This window comes from Chamaea fasciata, unplaced genomic scaffold (assembly GCF_029207755.1).
Source record: "Chamaea fasciata isolate MVZ Bird 193981 ecotype frontalis unplaced genomic scaffold, bChaFas1.0.hap1 SCAF_6, whole genome shotgun sequence".
Taxonomy (NCBI): domain Eukaryota; kingdom Metazoa; phylum Chordata; class Aves; order Passeriformes; family Sylviidae; genus Chamaea; species Chamaea fasciata.
In genome coordinates, this window is record NW_027094091.1 from 15608691 (window position 1) to 15634534 (window position 25844).

The 25844-nt window shown below is 37.2% G+C and overlaps 1 protein-coding gene across 1 annotated transcript; it reads left to right on the forward strand.

Moving 5' to 3' along the window:
- The first annotated feature begins 938 nt into the window (after positions 1-938).
- NCAPG (non-SMC condensin I complex subunit G) lies at positions 939-25844 on the forward strand. The gene is made up of 21 exons (XM_066185517.1): positions 939-1077; positions 1678-1887; positions 2749-2977; positions 4248-4393; positions 5310-5394; positions 8553-8745; positions 10249-10398; positions 12546-12686; positions 13685-13808; positions 14418-14507; positions 14643-14822; positions 15300-15410; positions 15955-16074; positions 17580-17816; positions 18143-18324; positions 20993-21167; positions 21594-21755; positions 22610-22781; positions 23847-23933; positions 24363-24438; positions 25258-25844. Exons 1-21 carry the CDS (start codon positions 967-969, stop codon positions 25382-25384), a joined length of 3108 nt encoding a protein of 1035 aa, XP_066041614.1. The 5' UTR covers positions 939-966; the 3' UTR covers positions 25385-25844.

Sequence of the window (25844 nt, forward strand, 5' to 3'; positions counted from 1 at the left end):
ATTATTTAGACAGCGGCTGAGCTTTCTCAGGTTGCTGCCGCACTTCCTTCGGTTCACGAAACCCGTCTGTACTTACTTACCCTGGTGCTCATGTCCGGAGAGGACTTGGGGAGAGCGGGTTTGTCAGGCGCATTTAACTATTCTGGCCACACAATTCTGGAAGCCCTCGCCCGCGCCGCCTCCCCTCAGCCGCAGCAGGGCGGACAGCGGGCATGGACCGAGGAGCAGCCGCTCCCGCCGTGGAACAGGCGCAGGGCAATCGCAGCCCCGCACGGCCCCAGCCCATCCCTTTCCCTCCCAGCTCGCCATGAAGGGTTTGGAGCACAAATCCCATGAGGAGCCGCTGAGGGAGTTGGGGTCGTAAAGCCTGGAGGAGGTTCAGGGGGACCTGAAAGGAGGCTATAGCCAGACGGGAGTCGGCATCTGCTCACAGGCAACCAGGTGTAGGACCAGGGAAGATAGTCTTAAAATGCGCCACCGTAAGGTTGGACATTAGGAAGAATTTCTTCACAGAAAGGATGATTAGACAGAGTGAGTCTTCACAGAAAGGGTAAGTGGACTGTCTAGAGAGATGGGGAAGTCACCATCCCTGAAAGCGTTCAAGAAATGACTGGAAGTGGCACGGAATGCCATGGTCTGGTGGACATGGCGGTATTCAGTCACAGCTTGGATTGGAACGTGCCAGAACTCTTCCCCACCCCGATTCATTCTATGATTGTGTAAAAATGGCGACGCTCCGCGCGCGTTCTCGGCCAACGGCCGCCATTGGCCACCCGCCATCGCCCGCCCCGGCCCGGCCCCGGCCCCGCCTCCAGCGCGCGGGCACGAGCGCGCGCCCGCCCGGGTTTCTCGCGAGATCGGGAGCGGCTCCCGCGCTCAGTTTGAAGCTGCGCGCGCGGGCGCTGTGGCCGTTGCTGGCGCGCGCGCCGGGCGGTGAGGGGTCGGTCCCGCAGCCGCTCCTCGGCCATGGGAGCCAAGAAGAAGCTGTTGCAGGTCCAGGAAGCCTTTCAGCTGGCCCAGAAACCTCACCAGAACCACGCGAAGCTCGTGGTGGCTCTGAAGAGCACTTATGCTCAGGTACGGCTGCTCTCGGGCAGCCAGGCGCGGGGGGAGCTTAGGGCCCCAGCGGCTGCTGCGCTGGTCTCCCGGGGGCAGGGGCCGCCTCCGCAGCGTTTCTCTAAAACGAACACCAGTGTGCCTAAGGAGAGCCCGCGACTTAAACAAAAAGAACCCCCAGCCCTCCCCAAAAACCCCACTCTAATGCCGCAAACCCATGCCGCTGAACTAGTCTGCGCAGTTGTCTCCTGCGAGAACGGCTGGGAGCGCTGCCCGGAGGCGTCGGTGATGCCGCGGGAAGGTGTTAGACACATACATACCCGAGATGTCGGTGTGACACAGGATATAATGGACAGGGTGTTTGATTGTCCTCCTGAAATCTGTCAGCCGGGTGGGACCCCGCGGTCGTAATGTGCCTGCTGTGGAGTTGTAGCAAAATACTCCCTGAGGAGGGCACACAGCGGGTGTGCCCCGACTGCTGGCTCTAGCCCTTTAAAAATTTAAATTCAATTGGAAGCTGTCAATTTAAAGCCGACTTTATTTTTCAGTGGTACAGCTTTGGAAGATGAACCGGATAGTTATCTTTTGTTATCTTAGGTTTGAATTTTTTTTTTTTCCCAGTTGGATGATAAAGAAGGCTTTAATGAAAAATTCATTCACTTCCTCAAGTACGCTATGATAATCTACAGACGGGAACCAGCAGTGGAACAAGTGATCAATTTTGCGGCTAGATTTGTTACTTCATTCTATCAGATTGAGAAAGAAGATGGTAGTGAGGAGGGAGAAGAAGACAATTTACTTCTGAATTATGTGTTTAAATTTCTGCTCGAGGTACAGTTTAACATTTATTCTTAAATGTCTAACATAGAAAATGGAAACTTTTTGCAGAGGGCAAAACTTGCTGGTTCTTGACAGTACTTACAAATTAGAACTTAAAAGTGAAAGCAAAACAGTGGTAGTGCTTGACAAGTGACACCATCCACATTCCCCCAACACAGAAAGATCCACTACATCCCACACAATAATCCGACAGCTGGATTTCAAAATTTGGGCCTTTGAGAAAAAGTGAAAGTTCTCCTATATGGCTGTCAGATATGTCACTGTAGGCTTTGCCGTAGGTATATTTATAAGCGTGGAAGTGTGGTGGAAATTAATTTATACTCTTCCTTTGATGACAAAAATATTAAAAGATCTTCTATACAACTGTGGTTGGCATATGTATTATTCCTTTCTGCTTACTCCAAGTGTTACATAGAAAGATAAACAGTTCCAATAACCTGAACACACAAATGGAATTACATTTTCCTAAGCTATTGATTTGCCGTGGAAAGATTATGGGTCAGGCCTAAGATACCTAATGATAATTGCTAATGTCTTTTTTTTCTTCTAATGTTTTCTGGAGGCAGAGCAGTAAGTTGGCTGATGCACTGCAGGCAGTAGTCAGCATGCTGCTTCCTTTGTGTAGGCACTGCCCATTTTCTAGAGTCTCTGATCCAGGCAACGGGCTGTGATTGCTTTTCGGTTCTGTGGCTTTTTAATCTTAAAAATTAAATTGGAAAAGCTTTTGAAACATAGAAGTGCATATTTCATTTATTCTGTAGAATATTAACCCCTTAGATGTGCATATTAATAGCCTCATGCTGGCAATGAGAGAAGTGTGATGATAAAAATACCTTTTTTTCATTCCCTAAGTCTCACGATGCCAGCAGCCATGCCGTTCGGTTTCGAAGCTGTCAGCTTGTTAATAAGATTTTAGGAAATATGCCAGAGAATGCTGAGATTGATGATGATTTATTTGATAAAATAAATGAAGCTATGCTGATCAGACTTAAAGATAAATTTCCGAGTGTGAGAATTCAAGCTGTCTTGGCCCTGTCAAGACTTCAAGATCCTAAGGATGAAAACTGCCCTGTTGTTAATAGTAAGTGGTATTGGTCTTTCTCATTTGGCTAAGAACATTGCTTAATTTACATTACATTAAAGCATTTTAAAGCTTGGGGTTTTGGGTTTTTTTTAGCATTGAGTAAATGGATGTTAGAGAGTATTCTTGTAATAATTCATAAACTGTGGAGCTCTCTGCTAGAGGAGATGCAAGTGTTATTTGTTCAAGGGAAAAAGACAGAACTGCTAGACAATCATGCTGGGCTCAGGCTGCTCTGTGCACTGAATGTGGCAGTGGCCTTGTGAAAATGTGTTGTAAACTAGTGGAGGTATCATACGTGTTTGTTCAGTTCTTGCCCTCTAAGGACCCTTTGATACTATTAATTGAATTAGTACAAAACTCTTAGAAGAGTAGAGATGATAGAGAAAAACTATTGTTGTCTCAAATTGTGATCACTTTTCTAGAAGAGATCAGTATCTCTGCAACAGAGGTATCTTGGTAATGTTTGTGGGTTTCTTTGTGTATTGTATGACTCTTGACTAAGCTTCTACCTCCTTTGCCTCGAGGTAGACAAAGTGTTGGTTTGTACCAGCACAGCTAGTGTGTAAATTGTGCCCTGATGAATCTTTACATATTGCCTTTTGGGAAGAATTAGTTGGGGTTTTCTATTCTTGAGGTAGCTTCTTTGAAATTATATTTTCTGAGTATTGCTTATAGGTTACTTATTTAGGAGCACATAAAATTCATAGTAGGTCATTTTTTCACAGAACAAGATAAATTCATGTATACTCTAATTAAACTAATTTTATAGTTACTTTGAATTTTGAATGAGGTTCAAGAATATAATAAAAAAGTGTGAGGGATTTACTGTAAGAGTTTTGGTAGGCTTAATGGAGATTGCAGTTTTGCATTTGTAGGAAGATTTGAGGCTCCACTTCAAAGATAATGTAGAGGAGGTACAGATAGTGAATAGAGGTCTTAAAGAGCCAATATTTGGAAATGGGGTTTTTTTCCATTAGTAAATGACAAAGTGGTTATTTATAGGTGGGATCTAGAGTAGCAATCTTTGGAGTTATTAACTAAAGATCTTGCTTATGATTGTGAACATTATTTCTTTGGACATCATATCTCAGCATGTAGTTACCATAAAATCTTGGCGTTGTGACCCTGAACTGTTTCCTAAATTATCAGCTCTGCAGGGGCAAGAGATGGGTTTTGGTAGCAGCTGCTGAATGTTTTTTAAAGTATTTTCTGTTTTCCTATGTTTCCAACTTGTATGAAAGCTTTATTATGACTATTTTATTTTCAGTTTACAGCACTTTGCTTGAAAATGATTCCAACTCAGACGTGAGACGTGCTGTGCTGTCATGTATCGCTCCCTCAGAGAGGACTTTGGCAATAATTGTGGGCCGCACTATGGATGTGAAGGAGCCTGTCAGGAAACTGGCATATGAGGTAAATTGGACCACTTGCCATTTGTTTAGAAGGCTGACATAGGAAAACGGCTTTAAATCTTATATTGTATTTCACGTAACATTAAGAACAGTTAAATAATTTATTTTCATTGACCAAAATTTGGAGAGAGAGTGGTTTAATACAAGTTTTCTAGTTAAAACTGGTGAACTTGACTGGAGAACTTGCTTGATAGAAATCACTTGTGTGGTAGAATTTGTCTGTTGAAGATCAGGTAGTAACGGTATAGATTATGCATGCAGTCTGTTGTTTTTTATTTCTGCATTTTGTGATGTTATTGAAGTAAATTTACTTCTCTGTTATTACATAGTAGATGTTAGGACCACAACAGTAGTAAAAACTTGCATGGTTTTGGTATTGCAGTTTTGAGAAGTATCAACCATTAACCGTGTTTACATGCAGAGGTGAGTATTTAACACGTCTGTTTCTTGTGCAGACATCTTAGATGAGATCTTGAAACAAAGTGTTCAATTTTTTCACACAGAACAGTCTTCTGCTTTTTAAATCTTAGGTTAGATTGGTTTTTTTCAATGGAATCTCTGTATTAGTAGGCTTTTTAAGAAAAGTACTAACTTCTGTAATTTATTGCAGATATTCATTACCCTGGACACTTTAAAAAGAGAGGATAGTTTTCATGTCCAGGTGCTGCATACAGGCAGAGCTGATGAGCTTCTATGCCATGTGTTAACTTTATTGTTTATTTTACTTCACATTTTCTTCTATGATGAGGATCTATCTGCTTGTTAATGTGTTGGTACATTGCTGTTGGTATTACAGTTTCTATTGATTTAGGATTTCTGTGTATAGCTAAAACTCATAGTTTAAAACCATAGGTAGGTAATGGGTTCGTTTGTTATCATATGTGGAAATGTATTTTAATGTCTTGATTATTTTTAAGGTTTTGGCAGAAAAAGTTCACATGAGAGCTCTGACAATAGCACAGAGAGTTAAATTGCTGCAACAAGGACTTAATGACAGATCTGGTAAGAGCTCATAGGTTTCTTAACATCTTAATACTAATGTTTAAGAGGGAATACTTTCTGATATGTTGGGCTGATGTATGCAAAAGCTGTGATGGCAATAATAAGGAGCTCAGAGGGAGTAATAGGTACCAGGGAGTGTTTAGACACATGAAATCTGCTTGCTGCTTTGTTTTTCCAGGCCCCTTATAGTGAGCAAACCACAAAAGAATTGCACTTCCAAAAAATCTGAAAGCCAATTAGCTTTAAAATAGGACCAAATGCTATTAAAATTTATAAAAAAGAATGTAATTAAACATGAAAGCAGAAAAATGTAATTAATTTGGTGTATTTGGAAATGTTTCATTACAGATATGTTTGTAACTAATAAAAGCATTTAAGAATTTAAATGTGGACTTTAATATCACTTTGAAAATATTTCCTATGTGCTTTCAGAGAGAAATCTTCTCAGATGGTTTTTTTTTTGTTTAGCTTGAATTTGATTTGATGAATCTTTGACCCTTATGCAGTTCACCACGGGGCAGCTTTATTCTTTTTAGTCTTTTGTACTGCATCACTCTATAGGAAGAGCCATTCAGAATGTACCCATAACTGTATGTGGTGGTGTTGCCCAAAGATGGAAACATGACCTGCATCTGAGCAAGGCAATTCTGGCCTGCCTATGTAGAGCCCCCCAGAGCAGCAATAACATGCATGAATTTCATAATAGAAGCTACCAGTTTTACTGAGTGCTGATGTGTAATCTCCCTACTTTGTTTGAAAAGCCTGCAATAAGCTGAATTTTACTCTGAGAATTTCCCTTACTGAGTGATGTGCTGCTTGGGAATTGTGAGAATTATGATCAATGTGGATATTCACTTAGAAAACAAGAATAAATTTCTGTGTTCATTTTGAACTAGAGCTCTTTAAGGTGTTATGCATGCATGTGTTACTGATCTACTATTCTTTTTGGCTAGCTGGGCATCGTATTGTGTTCTTGACAGGAAAGGAGACAATCAGCTAAGTCCTTTTTTATGCTGTATAGAACTACACTTAAAAAGATGACCTCCTTCTGTATAAGAAGTTTTAGTCACTTTGCCCCACTATCCTGAATTGGTCTGTAGCAGCCTACAGAAGTTTGTCATATTCTGTTTCTGAAGTCCAGCACTGAAAAACTTGTGTTCTCAATTACTGTTTTGTACTGCTACACTAGTTTGCTGTTTTATCTAACAAATTGCTGCTTGTCTGCTGGCTGCCACTGTCCCCCAGTAATGCTTGAGGATTATTGAGACATAATAGTGAGATACTTAGGGTAAATGCATTTCTCTTAGTAATCTTTCCAAGTTGGGGAGGAAACCACTTTCCCTAATTTTTCATGTGATCCTTCCCTTGTCAGGAACAAGTATTTTTTTTGTATTCCCTTAGAATACAGCCTTTCTATGTGGCCTGTTTTTCAGTGACATTGATGCGTTCAACATAAAGAAGTGCATTCTTTTGTGATCCAGGACAGATACTTTATTAGTGTCTGTCTCTTCCTTAGGATGATTTTACAGCCCAGTTGTTACAGTTTACATCTGCCAGGGTATGTAGTTTGACTGATATCATATGTTCTTTGCCAGGTAAGATAGGTTTGTATTCCAAATTGGCTATTCTATATTGCAAATCTTGTAACCCCGAATATATATATATATATAATTTGCTTAGCTGGGTAACTCCTGAGCTAACAAGCAAGGAACCTCCTTATTCAAGGTATCTACATTGAAATTTTGAATGCTTTTCCATATTGGCTTCAGAACAAGGGCTTAGATAAAGTCTAGAATACATAATCCACATTCTTCTTAGTTCTGCTTTTCAGGGTGAGCTCAGCTCTCATTCTACTATATTCTACTGGTTTATGCTTTTCACCTTCTTGGAGATGTTTTTATTCTTAGGACTGTAATTTAGTTTTTTTCAAGGCCTTTTTACAGTTCTTTTTGAACTCTTAACTATGTTTTTAGTATCATGAGTTACATATAAGAGGAAAGACGAACATTGTCTGTGTGTGTAGACTTTGTTTCCCTTATACTGGATGTTATTTTCTGGAAAAGTCTAAGAACATAATTGTTTTGCTCCCTAGTAATTATGTTTTTACCTCCAGCAGACTCCTAGCCTTTCAACTTCCCTGCTTTAGTCTGGGTGAATGCATTAAGGATGTATACATTCTGGATGTTCCCATAAATACTTTTTTTCATTGATTAAATGGTATTCTGTTGATCCAGGAATTGTTTCTTGGGGCAGTGGTGAGTAGGGAGTTAAAGTATCATATGTGAACTTCATAATCATTCACATAATTGAAAAAGCATGAGAATTCTGTATGTCAGTTCACATGTAGTGTCCTGCCTCTGAAAGTGGCTGATTCCTGGAACAGAGCAAGTACATAACAATGCTTACCCAGAATATTTGGGACTGGAGCATCTGTTACAAAGACAGGCTGAGGGAGCTGGGCCTATTCAGCCTGGAGAAGAGAAAACTGGGAGGGGAGCTCATCAATGCCTGTCAGTGTCTGAAGGGAAGGTGCCAGGAGGATGGAGCCAGGCTCTGCTCAGTGCTGCCAGGCAATAGGAAAAGAGGCAGTGGGCAGAGACTGATGCACAGAATGTTCTGCCTGAATATGAGGAAGAATTTCTGTACAGTGCAGCTGACCAAACACTGGAACACTTTCCCAGAGAGGTTGTGGAGTCTCCCTCACTGGAGATATTCAAGAAGTGTCTGGATGCTATCCTGTGCCATGTGCTGTGGGATGGCCCTGCTTGTGTGAGGAAGCTGGACCAGATGGCCTACTGTGGTTCCACCCAGTCTTACCTGTTCTGTGATTCTGATTTTGAATATTTCTTTGTTCTACAGGAGTTTGTGGTTTGTAGGTTTTTTGGGTTAGGCTGCTGTCTTTAGATGTAATTTTTTTTTTTGACAAATTTTTTTTTTAATTTCCTGCAAGGGGAAAAACTACATTGCCTCAAAGAAAGGGTGTGCCCTAGGGTAGTTCTTGCTCAACTGGGTTTTTCTTTATTTAAAGCAATCTTAATTTTAACTGTGTAACTTTCTTTGCAAAAAGACTTCTAAGGAAAAATGATTTATGGAAGTATGTTTAAAATTTGGTGTTTTTCAAACTTCGTTTTAAACTGTTTGAATTCCTGTATTATTAGATGCTGTTAAGGAGGTAATGAAGAAGAAGCTACTTCAAGCCTGGTTACAATTCACTGAAGGGGATGTTTTAGAATTGCTTCATAGACTGGATGTAGAGAACTGCCCAGAAGTGGCCATCCCAGTACTAAATGCTATATTTTCATTATCTCCACTTCATGACATTGTTCAGAACTGTAAAAACCTTGATAGCAGGTATGCAGAGCATTCTTCATTTCCAAAGGATGAGTATTTTGTATGAGAATATAGAAGTAAATTCCTTTTAACCTCTTAAGATACTGGCACATTTCCAGAGGCTGTACGAAAGTTGTTTCACTATATTGATGCTTTTTCAAGCCAGCCAGGCCCACATCTGTAGCTTTGGAGTGAAATGCATGTAGCATCTGCTGATTTCAAAACATCTGTCATGCTGCTAACCAGAATGCAAGGCACTTGATCTGATATTGTGCATTTCCTCCCATAACACAGAGGAAGATTTTGCTATTACTTTTAAATCAGTGCCAATTTGTCATTTAATTTTATCATCTGAGATTAGACTCCTACCACAGTTCAAGATCATTCCATTCTGATTGGTCTGACTTTGATCCTGAGCAAAATGAAGCTTCCATTCTGAAACACTGGGCTGTCTGTGGATTTTCTAAGTTGCAGATCTGTTAGACTAATGACATTTTGAAACATAAGTCAAATTATCAGTTTATAATGAAGCTTACATTAATTCAATTTATGGAAAACACTTAGGGTTGTTTTTTGTGTGAAGTTTCTGAGTACCGCTTGAATGAATGGAGTATCAGACTGATAAATGGCTAGATTTTTGAAGTCTGGGATTCCTGTTTGTTAATTTTCCATTTCAGTAAAGATTTGTCAGTTTAATGAGAAGCTGTCACATGGTCAGTTTTCATCTATATGTTTTCTCAGGTGGTTTTGGCTGGGTTTTTGTTTGGTTTGTATGTGAGCAATATAAAGCAAAACCAAAATTGTTGATAATTTACAAGTAAAATGGGATTCAAGGGAGTAAAAGGTATCACTACAGTGATACTGTCTTTTCTGTTTTGAGGTAGAATCAATGAACAACTAAATGCTCTGCTTCTGAAAACAAAGATTAATTGCCATGGTTGGCATGAAAAAGACTATGAATCTAAAAAGGACTGGGGGAAGAGGTCTCATGATGGATGATCATCTATCATGGCAGATGGATGATGAGCCTACAGAGCTGCTGAGAAGAAGTTGTAGTAGATTTTGTATTTGACATACTGTGATTGCTACTCCACTGCTGTGGCAAGATCTTGTATTAAGAATGGAAGGAACAATTCATAGAAGCTGAAAAATGTTTCATGCAGTTTTGCATTTCTGTGGATTAATAGTGTTCAGTTTTCCAGACTGGTGCAGTGATAGCAATGTTTCATAAAGTACCTGGGTGGTTGCTCTAGAAGCTCTGAAGGGTTGGGCAGGATGTTTCTGCAAATTGATGTGAACGGCCTTGAGTTAAAATACTGAGAATGGCTTGTGGAGCTCTGTGTCCTTGAGAAAGGAAGTTATTTTGCTCAATCTGTAACTACTTCTGTGGGGAATACCTTTGACAGGGTTTTATTTGCATTTTAGCAACTAATATTTATTTCTTATTTTCTAATACTTCCGTGTATTTATTATTTTAGACTCTTTTATTTGTCTCTTCATATTGCATTGTTTATTTTTGTTTAGAAAGCTGATTCCAGTGGAGGATTTAACACCTGAGAATGTGTTATATTGGAGATGTCTTTGTGAATATCTGAAATCAAAAGGTGAAGAAGGTGAAGTTGTGCTAGAACAGGTGTTGCCAGAACCAGCTGTATATGCAGATTATTTATTGAGGTACATTGCATTTAAAAATCTCATACCACTAAAGTAGAATTTTTTTCTTAAATTAAAAATATTTCTTTCATTTAAGCGTTCAGGTATCCTCCAAACCCAAAATTGTGCTTGAACAGTGATTTTAGCTTTTATTGACTTTTTTTGAAAAGATTTTTGAGAGATTTTTTACAGCTTGCAGGAACCAACACTTCTTCCATCGTTGTCCTCTGTGAAAATAAAGTAAAATTTTGCTGCTGTCTGTAAGAGAAGCACTTTTGAATTGAAACTTCCCTTCTCTTTTGCCTGCTTCCTAAAAATTTCTGTTTGAAGGCAGTCACAGAGCTGCAAAATGAGCCAGTTACAGTTACAGCAGAGTTATTTAACTGGAGGGCACAGGAAGGGTGGAAATGAATGTTAAGGCAATGTTTTCACCCAAGCAAAGAATGTTAACTTATTTATTTATTTATTTATTTATTGGTGAGGTGTTTGTTTGTGTGTTTTGGTTATTGGGGTGGTGGTGGTTTGGTTTTTTTTGTTTGGTTTTTGTTTGTTTGTTTGTTTGTTTTTTGTTGTTTTTTTTTTTTTTTTTGTCTTCATGGGATTCTTTAGTCTTAACATAAATTTTGAACAGAATTTGCTTCTTAGCATGGATAATTCTGGGAAATCTTAACAGAGGTGTTATACCTGTAAAACAGAGTGAATCTTCCTGGAATGATAATAAATCAGATCTGCTGAAAAATGCATTGTATTGGTGGATGTTTCCAATTAAAAATATGCATATCCTTTTCTCACTTTGCTGAGTGTAGTGTACTGGTAGTAATTGCAGAAGTCATTGCTACTTTTCAGTGTGGAATGTTTTAACATGTTTCATAAACATGTAATAAATGGAGCATCTGTGCATCCTTAGTTTTAAAATGTATATCTGGTCTGGTGGGTATACATTTATTCATTCATTATTCATTTAACAATTCATGAAACATTTCTTTTCCAAAAAATCTGTTTTTCAAAAGAACATTTGTTCTCTTTGCATCCAATCTTACTCAGAGTGCTTTCAGTTATGTTGCTCTTGAGGGTGAGGCTAAAATTAATCAGGTTTGCTAGTAATTCTTTGTGATATCAGCTGTTAAACTCTTCATTGTTGAGCTGTTGCTTCTGGTAAGAATTGCAGTTCTCAGTCCTCTGGTGTGCAATTGTGCAATGCACTGTGAGAGTGTTGGTTAGGAGGAGCAAGAACATACAAATCACTGGTACTTCAGAAAAAAGCAGGATTGTGAGCTGCATTTTCAGATGTTCTTAAATAGTAGTTACATGCAACATTTTATTTTGTCCTAGATTAGAAGAAGTTGTAAAAATTTGGCAAAAATAACAAGCTGTTACTGAAAAGTATCTACGAAGCTGGGGTAGAAAAAAAGCATCTTTTTCACAGCTTATATCAATATTTGAATTACATTGTGGTATTGAATTTTGTATGTGATGTTTCACTCCAGATTTTCTGAACAATCATAACTTTGACTGATAGAAAAAAATTTGATAAAAACCCAATTGAGTCTAGAAAAATTAAGATATGGAAGGAACTGATTACACTTTCCATGCTGTATGGCTGAATGTATCTGATAACAGGTTATTATTCTGTGATGACAGATTGAATCAGATTAAGAAGTCACCATTACACTTGCATGATTTTCTTGTATGTTGACTTGTAGGCAATATAACAATTCTGAACTTGTAAAAAATACGTTGTACGTAAACATGCAGAAAATAGTAAGAAAAATGGTACATTTATGCATTTATTCCTAAGATGTTACCTTTATGCATTTTTACAGAACTGAAATCACATGTAGCATTATTTCACATTTTACGTTTCTTATTGTATTATATTCACAAAAGAGACCTTTTTAAATCAAGTGCATTATTTTGAAACTGTACATTATTTGGTATAAATAACTTCCTGAAAAATAATCTATGAAAAGAACACAATCATTATTTTTAAGGTTTGTACCTAACATAACCCCTTGTTTATACAGGACAAAAAAGTGGTGGGATTTTTTATTGGGGGTGGGGCAGGAGTGGATATTTGGATTTGTTAGGAGTGTATTTATTTATTTACTTATTTATTACTGTCCAACAGTGAGTATGAATCTAATTATATCTGTTCTGTTTGGATTCAGTTATCTTCAAAATATGCCAATTCTTAGTGAAGAACAAAAAGAAGACTTCAATTGTTTTGAAAAACTGATGACAAAAGAATTTATAGGCCAGCAACTGATTCTAATCATGGGCTGCATGGATACCATGGAAGAGGGAGGAAGGTAAACTTAAATATCAAATTTGTGTTACTAAGCTTAAGAGACTCATGCCTGAGGACAGGCATAGAACCTCTGCTTGGAAAAGAGCCTGATCAAAGAGACAAAAATACAGTTCTAATGTTAGCTGGAATAGAACACAGTCTCCTTCATGGAATTGGTCCCAAAATTGTGCCAAATATTGTCTGCTTAATTTTATGGAAAAGTAAGTTCTAATGCAGATTCAACATTGTTAGGGGAAACAAATTCAGTTGTTTTCATGAAGTATTATTGAGATTATGAAATTACAAAACTGCTTATTTGGAGCATAGTATGTAAAAAATAAAGGGAGAAAAACTGATTGCCTCACAACAGATGGCTTGTAGCAAGTAGCCTGTTTGTTTCTTGTGTTTTTAAGCTATAGTTTGCTAAGGCCTAAAAGGCTACAAATATCTTAGATGCCAGGCTAAATTGGACTGTTTTAACTGAATCATTCTTATAATTTGAATAGCCTTTTGGTGTGAAGTAAGAAGAACTTAAGAATTAGGAAAATCCTACCATCTCAGGCATTTTGTGAAAACTTGCAGTTACGATAGTATAAACACAGCAGTAATTTCAAACTCTCCCTGGAATGTGTAAATGTGTGCCAGACTGGCAGGAGGGTTTAAGTTGTAATTTTTTAATTTTTTTTTTTAGTTTTCAGTCAGATAATTTCCATGAAAGCATTCTGCAGTATTGATACTGACTGTTTTCTGCTGCTGTGACTTTTCTTTGGACAGTAGGGACATCTGATTTAAAAATTCAGCGTTTTCTAATCAAGAGAAAACAATTAAAATCTGTAGAAGACAAACATTGCGTAAGTAAGAAGATACATTAGGCAGTTAATGTTGCTGTGGAGAAAAGTTTCTCTCATACTGTGTTACAAAGTTTTCACACTATCTCCAAGTTGGTAGGATAGTGACTCTTATGTCTTCCGTTTTCTTAAATAAGCAAACATTGTTTGTTTGTTTTTTTCTCTAATCCAGAAAGCATCTGCTAGTTATTTTACAAAAGATTCTCATTTTACCTTCAACTTCAGCAGCACTTATACCTCTGCTTGTTGAAAGATTGCTCAGTATTGTTAAGGATGAGGACAGAAGGATTCAAATTGTAAGTAATTGTAAAAGCTTGTTTTTTAGTCTCTGTCTTCCCCTTGCCTTTATGAAGCATTGTAAAAGAAATATCAGTATTTAAATATTGTCTCCTTCCCCTTTGGGTTTTTTTGAGAGGGATTTTGTTTGTTATTATTTTGGTTTCTAGCATAGCTGATTCTGTGGTTTTCTAGAGATCTTTGTGTTTAGAGATGTGACTGGTGGTGTAAATGCAGTCCTCAAACTAGGAAAGTGTTACACTTCAGTAACCTGTTCAGAATACTTTATCTTGTTTATTGTAAAGTGTTTTGGTGAAAACATTCAAAGTGAGGATGATGTCGATTTCCAGGTTCTATATTTCTCTTCCCTCCTGTTAGCTCAGATAGGTGCTAAAGGTCTTGTTCCTTGCTTACCCAGCTGAATGGGAGAAATGGGACTGAAATGTGCTCATGGTCATACTATGTGTTGTCAAATTGAGGGTTATTTACAGGGAACGAGCTGCTAAGAGAAGCTGCACAGCTATGAAATACTTTTTCAGAAGGATAATATTTTAAATTTGGAAAAGTTAAATGCTTAGTATATATCTGTACTGCAGTTGATGGCACTAATGTACTGTTTGTAACAATAGATTGCAGAAATTATATCTGAAGTTCGTGAGCCAACTGTTGCAGTTGACCAGCCTCTTGATGCTGCTGAAATAAGGAAACGGGAGCTTAAGGTGAGCAGATTTTAGTTAATAAGAAAAAAAAAAAATTTAAGCTTAACCATCCAGAGTTTTATATGGTAGGTTAATATTGGTTAGTGGCTAATACCACGGAAGTTATGTTAATTTTCTTTTTACTTTGTATTTCAGGTGGCTGAAATAAAAGTGAAACTTTTTGAAGCTAAACAAGCTTTGGAAGAATGCATTACTCTTCAGGATTTTAATAAAGCATCAGTATTAAAAGAGAAAATAACTGAATTGGAACACACAAAAAATGATCTGATAAAAGCAGCAGAGCAAGCTGAAATTAAAGAAATACGTGTGGAAAAGGTCTCTTCCCTTCTTGTATTCTTAAGTGCTGGTTATGTTTTACAATTTATTCTTTGTTTAAAAAAAGCATAGCTCTGATTTGTCTCAAATATATTTTTAAAATTGAAACCAAACGTATAGTACTAGTATTCTTGTGCAAGTATAGAAGCTGATAGTATGCTCTAGCAAAAAACCAAATTGTATAGAAGCTGATGGTATGCTCTAGAAAAAACGAATTGCAGTTGAACTCTTCTTTTGTCTTTAAATAACTAAAGAATTCTAAAAGGGCCTTGTTCTTACTCTTCTTACTCTGAACCAACTGAAAACATAAAAAGGAATTTATTTTGACCATAGCTTATAGACTTGCACAACAAATTTGTGGTGGACAAGGAATGTTTATTTGAGTAGGGACTAATTATTATTAATGGCCCCATTCTTCTTATCATAGCCACTTTTTATATTGATAATGTTTTTCTCTTTTCCCTGACCAACTTGAAGAATGATCCTGAAACCTTGTTGAAGTGTCTGATCATGTGCCATGAGGTTCTGAAGATCATGTCACTTTCTAAAGGAATCAGTCCAACCATTCATGAAATCATTCAATCTCTGGTATGTAGGGATACAAAATAAGTTGAACTCCTTAGTAAATGCAAAAATATTAATGATGCCATTGCATTGTTCATATTGTATCTAGTCTGTTTTTTCTTTTGTGTGGATTTTTATAATTGCCTTCTCAAAACTATCTCAAGTACATCAAAGTGGCATCTGTATTTTGCAACTTGGAACTGGGTATTGTTTCTCTGCAAGAATGTTAACTTCTTTCATGAAGAAATGTGTAGGCTTGTTGTTGTGTGTTGGTTTTTTCATTTCCCAGAGTGATCAGCTCTGTTTTGTTTGAAAACAAATATTTATTAAAAACAAACACAAAACAAAACATTCATGTGGCTTTTGCCATTATTATGTTGCTAATTTCAAACAACATATTCAATCTGCTTCTGTTCATACCTAGATAAACAGAGTATTTGGTAGTTGCCATTTTCCAATCCTGTATCACAATAAATTATTTTTCATTTCAGGGTAAGCATCTTCAAGTAGTGAGTTCTATTTTCAATTTATGTATTTTGTCTATAAAGTTTAATATCACTGTTTTCAGATACTTCCAGGTATAACTAATGTCCACCCAGCTGTGAGAAATATGGCAGTTCTATGTTTGGGTTGCTGTACCCTTCAGAACAAAGAATTTGCCCAACAACAGCTTCCATTGCTGTTACAGGTAAAATATCTGATGAGAAATGAAATTATGTTCTTTATGACTTAGTAAATAAATCTAGTCTTGTATCTATAACAAGCTATCATACATAGTAATGTTCTTTGAGAACCAGTAATTCCTGATTTTCTGAAGATCTGGAGGGTGTGGTTTCAAGTAGGTTTTTCTCATATCTAATAAGATTCAGTTTATCTTGGTAGTAGCATGTTTTTCCTTTGTAAGGTCACCTGTTGTCTTAAAATTTTCTAGGAATTCCTAATCTTTAAGGTCTCACTTTCTCTTCCAAATCTGTCATGTATTTGTTACTTAATACAGAAAAGAGAAGCTGGTGGATTCTCTAAGCCTTCCTTGGGAAACCAAATTAAAAATGTGTCTGATGGTTTTCACATTTCTGTTGCATACTTGCCTGTGATATTGGGTGTCTGATTTAAAGTTGGAATAATTAATATGTTTGTATTAAGGATTAAGGAAAAGTTGTTGGCTAGAGGATAAAGCAATATTCAAACTAACAATCAATAACATGGCCAAACATCTATGGATATGGAGCACGCTGGATGCTCCATAATTCCCATCCTTGTGGTGAATGTTCTGATACCAAGCTAATTATACCAGATATGACACTTGTTAACCTTGGCTTTTGACCCTGGCTTTGAGGGTAGTGTGGGTGGCCATTGTGCTTTATAAGAGTGTCTTCAGGCAGACACTGGAGAAATGACAGCAGGAGTTGAGCTGATGTGCTTGGCTCAGACGAGATAGCAGAGTTGCCAGTCATAGTAGGAGAACTTTGGGTTCCTAAAAAAGTAACATTTACTGTTGTTTTTATTTTGCCTTTGAGTATGTCACATTAAAAAAAAAAAGTTTGGAGAGGATTTCAGTTACTTCAGTAACTCGAATTTTTGAGTTAAGTAATGTTTCTGCAGGTACTAAACCCCACAATCTGTATGTAGGCTGCTGTCAGAAGCAGGGTGTCGGGCTGAACAGATGTAGAATCTCTGGGCTAAGCCATGATGCATGGTTTTACTTGCATGTAATTTGAACTATAATACATATAGTGACCTATGTAACTTTGACGGTTATTACTCCCTTGGTCCCTGTTGTCTTTTTACATCCTGTTGATTTTAATTAAGTTGTACTTTTATTTAGTTATATTTCTGTAATACCTAACACTCTGGAGCTATTACAGGCAAAGAGACTTTGTTTGTCCAGTGTCTGTTTACGGGTTGAACAATAAAATTAATTTCACACAAGGATGCTCACTCCATGAGTGAAATTAATTTGATTTTATGTAGTGCAAATTGCGTAGATGACCTGATAAATTATTTCCCAGATGGTATTATAAATTCAGGTTTAAATTTGTATCACACCTTCCTAAAGTTTGAAAATTGGTTCAAGTATTATTAAACGTATCCCAAAATAATCAATCTTATTAAAGGAAAAATCTTACTATGCTTAATTTCAAGATTGGTGATCTACCAAGAAGATGACATATTTATTTTCCTTATTACACCTAGGTTCTACAAATAGATAACATAAAGATAAAGCTCAGTGCTTTAAATGCAATCTTTGATCAACTAACACTGTTTGGAATTGAGCCTTTTAAAACCAGAAGAGGCAATGACTCTCAAAGTGAAAGTGCAGACATTAGAAATGAAAACGATGATGACAAAAGTGAAACAATGGAGGAGGAAGAGGAGACTGCCACAGTTCACAGCCTTCTGAAGCTTCTTTCTGGTTTCTTAGACAGTGAGGTAAGGAATATTATGGCATTTGCCTTAGTTTTGTTCTAAAATTATTTTTGTAAATGGCTCATCATCCCATCAGGTTGCCTGGGAATATTAGGTGATGTGGATGGAAATTAATGGTCTAACATTAAAATACCTGTCCTAGAAAACGACTCCAGGTTTGTCACTGGTACAGGCTGATGTTTCTCTCGAGGTGCTTTGCATTCTGTGCAGGTGGAAATATGTGAATGTAGAGAAGTGATTGGTAAGGTAGCCTATATCCTATTACAGTAAAGTATTAGTGAAAAGCATTGTGGTTGGTGTATTGTGTATATGATGAGATTTTTCTTCAGTATTCAGAGCTTAGGACAAAAGCTGCAGAAGGCATTGCCAAGCTGATGTTCTCTGGAAGGCTGATCAGTGCCAAGCTCCTCTCTCGTCTTGTTCTGCTGTGGTACAATCCCGTCACTGAGGAGGACACTCGGCTCCGACACTGCCTGGGAGTTTTCTTCCCTTTATTTGCTTATCGACATAGGTAATGCTCTTTGTGATTCCTTATGTGACAGTATGCATTGATCTAGCAGCCTTAGAAACCATTTTTTGGTCTTGTACCAGTGGAAATTGCACAAATGCAAATTAGATTTAGACATCTAATTCATCCTCCTATGCCTATTGCTTTTGAAAATATGTAATCTCAACCTGTGACCATTCTGAAGAATTTCCATTAATTCCCTGTTACCCCTGTGGCTTTCCATTTTTTTTTTTTTCCAAAGCCTACAATTGAAACTGTTCTTAAAGATATTGAATAAAATTAATTTTAAAAGATGTGCTTTACTTATTTATGCTGTTGAGCACTACAGGTAGGCTTTGAAGTGTCAGTAAAAAGTACCTAGCAGGAATGCATCAAAAGAAGATAATCAGTGCCCAGCAGTTATCAAAGCAGCAGGATGCTGGGTTGTGGTTTGGGATTTGTTTTTGTTTTGTTCTTGAACCAAGAAATACTCCAATTTAAATTCACAGCATATTCAGATCTCCTGTTTATTTTGGTGGTGGACAAAAGAGGTAGAGAACTTCTGTAAGGGAGTAGGAGCTTAAATAGCAATTCTCATCTCCTCTTACCTGGTGCTGAAAGCTTTTCAGCAGCTGCTAGTGGTTTTATCGAGTTAGAGCAAGCTAAGTATTTATATGCTTTTTTTATAGTTAAGTTTTAATATAAGTGTATTATGTTACCTTTTCTGTTTTTCAAACCAGATTGAATTAAATTTTTGTGGCCTATACGTTGCCACATTAAGAGGAGTAGTAGAAAGGGGGAATTGTCTTGAAGAGGCAAAAAACCCCTAAGCAATGGTTTTTTGCTGTTGTCAGAAAAAAGCCAAAGAAAATTACCCAGTTTCTTTCAGAATGGAGTTTTTCCTACTTAAATTCTTAGGGAAGTAACATAAAAATTGATTTCATATGTTTCCAGTATCTCTGATAATGAGTAATGAATTTAAGCTTTTAATATTGATAATCTTTTACTTGTGAATGTCATCATCTGATGCTGTGAATTTCATTCTCTTTCTTATGAGTTCGAGTGATTGCCTACCTGAGTAGTCCCATGTATTTCCAAGTCATTTGCAAATCAGACAATTTCTTGTGGCATCTCATAGATGTTCTTTTTCTTGAAAAAGATAACATGGTGTATGTGTTAAGCAAAAATCAGAAAAATTTGTGGAGAAAAAAATCCTATGTTGTCTGGCTCATTGATTGAGAATCTCTGTTTAGTTAGGAAATCTCATTTATTTTCTGTCTGAAAACAATATCTGCATCCTGGATCAGAAATGGTATTTTGTAATTTACTTTCTTCAGTGATGGATACTGTATTATTAGAAGTGGATTATCAAACACTGTGTGTAATTCAGAACTTGGCTGCAAAGTTGCCATTCAGTAAAGGAGAATTTGGGTAATAAATGAGATTTGGCTCATGCCTAGATTTGATACTGATCTCTCACTGAATTTTAAAATTCCATTTGTTTTCTGGGTGCTGCTCTGGTTAATCTTTCCATCTGGTCACAGACATAACCAAGAGGCTTACTTTTTGAAATGAAATATTTGAACTCTGAGGAAAAAAAGTTGATCCTGACTTTTTAAATTGTCTGTCATGTCAGAAGGGTGGTGTGAGATGCTAGAATAGGGACGAGGTCCTGTAATCAGTGAACAGGTCTTATTCATGGAATGTCTTCTCTAGGCTATTAAACTCTCAGGCAGCATAAGAGAAGCTTCTGCCTTGTGCCTGTGTGTTATTAGAGGTGGTTTTTTTTTTTAACAGAGAATAATTTGAATGATACTTCAGTAATGGTTGAGCCAATATAAAGCCTTAAAGCTGCTGAAAGCGAGTTCTTGCTTTGGTTCTTTTATAGCCAATTGTAGTGCTCAAAAGTCTTTTTCGTCAGCTGGTTTGGCTCCATAATTCAGCAGCAAATAATCTGCATTTTTAAAAATTACTTGCTTTCTTAGTTTTTTCCTGTAGGTATTTGGATTCAAATAGGAAGTTAATAGAAATGTCAGCAAGAGTAAAGGCTTCACTTCAACTGTACCTTGTACTTTTTGACATCTTACTTGTTAAATTGTTTTGACAAGTCTTGTGGAAGCACACTTTTAGACAACTTGCTGCAGAACCAAGTGAAACATGATTTTTAGGCTTGCTTGGCAGGTGTTATGAACTCTTCCGAGAAAAAAAATCACAAGTATTTCTTCCAAAAATCCTGTTAACCACTGCATACTTTTTTTGCCAGCTTTCCTTGCTTTCTTATGCAATGAGAAGTACCCCCAAAGAAAAATGCTAACAGAAAGGAGAAATGAGCAGAAAACAAGATTAATCTATGAAAATGAGTTAGAGAAATATATTTATGGAAATGTTTCCTTTTGTCCTTCAAAATAGAACATGTCTGTATATATCAGTTGGCTTTTCAGTAGTAAGGATGAATATTCAAATTCTTCAGAGGAAGGAAGTGTTACTTACAACTTGCTTGAAATACCATGTGCCAAAATTTCAAATGGTATTAGGAAAGAGTTTTGATATTTTGATCTTGCTGGCTGTTGCAGCCAAGTTGGCCGCTTCCACTTTGCTTTGATTGATGTACCAGGTCAGTGAACTTTAATCGTGGAAGGGAAAACTTAATTTTGTCATATTATGCTGCTAATATTTGACTTTACTGAAACAGGTCCAACCAGGAGTGCTTTGAAGAAGCTTATCTTCCAACTCTGCAAACACTGTTAAATGCTCCTGCAACATCACCCTTGGCTGAAATAGATATCAGTAATGTTTCTGAACTGTTAGTGGACCTCACCAGACCAAGTGGACTGAAAAGTCAGTCCAAGAAGTCTCAGGACTATCAGGTACAATGTGTGTTAAACTGTAGGATAATAGTGCTTTTCTCAGATTAAGAACTACTCCCCCTTTGCTTCCTGCTGCCTGTCTGGGCCTCTCTGGGATTCCCAGTGTCAGCACTTGGATTAAATGAGCGCCTGTTCAGGCAGTGAAGTCTTTTAGCTTGCCACTTTCCTCCCCCTTTTCCTCCCCTCCCGAATTTCCCCTCCCTCTTACAATTAAAAAATGCTAGTAGAAACTTTCACATCACTTAATGTTTATATTGTGGAAGATATTTATAAAAATCAGTTGGTGAATGTACTGAAAATAGTGCATTTTAGGAAAATGTTTGCTGTGTAAAATTAGCCAGCTGTTTAAATCAGATTGTTCTCACTGCTGTCTCTTGTAAACAGTTTCCAGCAATATTACTGATAGCTAATTTCTTTCCTTTGCAGGAGTTAACAGTGCATGATACTTTAGCCATGAAAATTTGCAATGAAATCCTGGCGGACCCAACTGCACCAGATGTCCGTGTTTATGCAAAAGCTTTAAATTCACTGGAACTCAGTAGTTCTTCTACAGAGAATCTTCTGGTGTTGCTCAGTGAGATTCAAGAGGTAGTACATAAATAGCATGGTTCTTACTTTTTAAATCATTACTAGTCTAATATTCTGACATGCTTAAAAATGAAGGGCCTTTTGTTTACTATGACAATATGACTGGAATTTCTCTTCTAATCAGTTTTGAAAATGAATTTTTGAATAATTTACAATATTCTGAGCTGTTATCACTGCATAAACCATAGACAGGCTAACCAGCTTGAGACAGTGTGCCCAACTTGATACACTGCAGTACAGTAAGTTCTTTTGGTAACTGTGATGTAGTTTTTTTTTTTTTTTTTAAGTTAAAATAAAATTCAGCATTAAGTCTTGCAATTTTGCAGCTTATCTTTAGTTAATTATTAACAGCTGAAATTTTACACCTAAACTTACGGTATAATGGGGAGATCATTAGGCAACATGAAAAGGATGCTTGATTTAAGATGAAGTGGGAAGGGATTACAAGAGTTTTACTCTGGTGCTTTTATTAATGTGGAGAAAAATTGAAATTTGGAAGTGTGGCACATGAACACGATGTGTTCATATAGAAATGTTCATATAGAATTTCATATAGAAATGTTGATGAGAATGCTGAATCCACTATGGGCATATCATCCAGAGGTGGCTGTACTCTGAATCCAGTTGCTTTAATTTTTTTGAGGTTTTCTTTAAAAAAACTAGGAAAAAAAATTTGGGATTTTAGTGCCTAGTATTGAAAGTGATTCTCCTTTCAGCTTGGCTGGTCACTTTCATCTCACACACTGTATTCTTTGTGCAGTAATTTCAACAAATCCCATTAGTAGGCCAATATAATAGATAAAGAAATAGTTGTAAATCTCAGTGACATTTAACATTAAATGTCTGTTCTCCAGAAAGTGGAAGATAAACCATGTCAAAGAGCTATTGAGAGGATCCAAATGAAATTGAGCAAGGATCCTAATGTGGGTAAAAACCGCTCTGGAAGAACTGAGGAAACAGTTGTGTCTGAAAGGCCACAGGAAAGTGACATCACATTGTCTGAAAATACCATTCACAATGAAGAAGGTAATTCAGGAGGGCTGTAGTACAGTAGCAAGTTTACAGTTCAATGGATTGATTAGATGTTATGGAAATAAGAAGTAGTAGGACTTGGGAGACAACCCTAGCTTCTTCAGCTACTCCCCATATCACTTGTGCTCTGCAACCTTCCCCAGCTTCATTGCCCTTCTCCAGATGCACCCCAGCCCCTCAATGTCTCTCCTGCAGTGAGGGGCCCAAAAGTGACCATGGGATCTGAGGTGTCACCTCATCAATGCTGAGCACAGGGCAATGGTCACGGCCCTGCTCCTGCTGGCCATGAAGTCTCTGGTACAAGCCAGGGTGCCACTGCTGGCTCATGCTCAGCTCACAGACATTCAGCTGTTAGTCCCTTACAATATCACTGTCCTCAAATGGAAAGTCACTGTTCCCATGCTCGTGGTCATCTGATTCAGGGGACTGGGCAGCCTGAGGTCCATCAGTAATGTTAAAGAATCAAGCAAATAAAGCACTGAATGGCTCTGCTTTTTCTCTAGTCCTGTTAGTCAGGTGACTGACCATCTTCAGCAAGTGTTAGTCCAGTGTTTTGTTTGGATCTTTTTTTTGCTTTCACTGTACTTTCAAAAGCCCTTCTTTTCCATCTCAAAAAACACTGACCAGGTTCAACTGTAATTGAACTTTGGCCTTTTGTTCCTTCTCCCCACATGTATGAACCACAGCTCTGTCTTCCTGCAAAGCCTGACCTTGACAGAGGTCTTGCAGTTCCTTTTTCCTCTTGAGCTCCAGAAGGAGTTCCCTGTTCAGACAAACTGATCTTCTGTCCTGCTTGCTCCGCTTCCAACAGAGTGGAAGGGGCTAAACAGTTGTCAGGAATAGTTTCTGTATGATTGACCTTTGCTGGGGTGGAGTTACAGCTCCAGTGGAGTGACATTTTAAACTTCCTGTTAGCCTTATTAGCTAGTTTCTGGTTTAAAGAAAAAGTCAGGTTCAATTGTGTGGCTTTTTAATGTAACAGCCAAAATTTAAAATCCTGGTATTTAAGATAATCAGCTTTTAATTTACGACTTCTGCATGTGTTATTCTGTTTAACAGAAAATAATAAAGATGCTTTTAATACTCCAGTTAGTGAATTTAAAGAAACTGCAAAATTAAGATCTACAAGAAGCAAAACTGCCAAAGGTACAGTGGCTACAATATTAGTTATTTTTAATAATTTCATACTAACTTTTTGTGAACGTATAGATGGGAAAGCCATTCACACTCTGATGTAGTTTTTACAATTGTATTTGTTAAAAGATTGAAGTAGTTTGTTCTGTGGAAATTTTTGTGCTGTTAGCCTCTCCCAATAACATAGATTTTAAAAAGGAAGACAGGACTGAGGATTGCAGATAACCCAGCCACAGTTACTGAGAGTAACACACACATGTTTCTGGGAGAAGTCGAAAACTGTGGGGTTTTTGTTGTTGGCTCTTTATGACCACATTCTATCAATGCTGACTGCATATTTCTATGTTTCAATGCAATATCAAACATTGAAGAAAGATACAAAACTAGTTTAAGAAAATAAGTGGTATCAAGATACGAAAAAAGATTTTTGTTTATACTTAGGACAACGGAAAGCAGCAGAAGTGAGGTCTGTGAGCAGAAGAAAAACTGGCGCAAGTGTAAAACATGGTCTTGAAAGGTAAATCCTTGTCTCCCCACCATTTAAGGAAATTTAATTCAAATGTTTTCCTTTCCCAAACCTGTATGCTTTGATATCCTTTGTTCCTAAAACACTGATAAATATTTAAGGAAAAAAAAATTCTTTGAAATTTTGGTGCTTTTGAAACAGCGACAGGTTCTGCCAAGGAGCCTGTAATATATAAACATACCTTTTATGTGTTGAGTATATTCTAGCTGGAAAAAGTCAGATTTTCGGTTAATATTATTGCTCTTCTTTCAATTAGTTTTTTCTGCCTTTTTTAATCTGTTCTGAGGAAGTATCAATTTTTTAAACTTAAATTCTTTTTTCCCCCTTCACAATTTTGTTGCTTGTTGTCCAACACGTAGTTTACAAGCATCTAGAAGTGACTAAGAAGTGAATATAGACAATGGATTTCATCCCTTATGATCTTGCAGGATATAAGCATTAAAACAACATTATAGTTGTAGTATTCAGCTGTGCTCAACTCTTTCTTAAGCAAGTAATCCATTTATTGTAGACTTTATTGTGACCAGGGTCAGTCTCTGGCATTTGCCTGTTTAGTGTGTATGCTTTGATTTCCATCTAATTTTGGGGGAATTTTGCTTATTTTGCAACTGCTTATCAGTTGGTTATCTTTACGGATACTGCTATATCTATCACTTGGAAAACACCAGTATATTCTCAAATAACCAAAAAGTTTATAATTGTTAAGAAGTGTTTTTGCTTTATAAGACCATGTTTCAAGTTTGTTCCTATAAAAGCTCCTTCAGTTTTCTTAGTCTTTTTTACCTAATTGTTAAATAATCTACGTTTCAGTTGTGATGGAATTCCAGAACCAGCCCCAGTATCGAGTTCAAGGCCTCAAAGAAGAGCAAAAACTTTGGCATTGGAGAAAACCCGAATGAATCTTTCAAGACTGTTGAGTGAGGAAACAGATGAGTGAAGACAAAAGGAGGACGTGCCTTTGTCAACACCGGTAGTTAACATCAGACTTGAAAATAAGAATTTTTTTCTTGCTGGTCATTTTTACTCCTTTTAAATGAATAACTTATAATCCTGCATTTCTATATTAGTTTTTTTAATAGATGCTTGTATTTTGTGTATTTCCTGATACAAAGTCCCTCCTTCATGTAATAAAAATGGATTAAAACTTTACCGGAACAAAACTTGGATTTTTTTCTTTTACTTATATAGGTTAGAATGCATCTTACCTGCAAATAAAAATTGCTGTCGGTAATAAGTATTCCATAGTTAAAGCTGTTTTGCTATTTAACAGGAGCAGAGAATGGTTGCTTGGGATGGCAGCAATTTTGAATGTACCTACTTTTATGGCACCCGCTTTCTTCATTGTTAAAAGGTTTTGTAACAGTAAAACCTGGTCAGCAGATGTGTGTGTTTACTGT

What these genes read in the sequence shown, in the direction of transcription:
- NCAPG (XM_066185517.1), top strand. Translation starts at nt 967, where the DNA reads ATGGGAGCCAAGAAGAAGCTGTTGCAGGTCCAGGAAGCCTTTCAGCTG. An exon ending in TATGCAGATTATTTATTGAG is followed by an intron (nt 10,399 to 12,545) that starts GTACATTGCATT and finishes GTTTGGATTCAG; the next exon opens with TTATCTTCAAAATATGCCAA. An exon ending in ACCATGGAAGAGGGAGGAAG is followed by an intron (nt 12,687 to 13,684) that starts GTAAACTTAAAT and finishes TCTCTAATCCAG; the next exon opens with AAAGCATCTGCTAGTTATTT.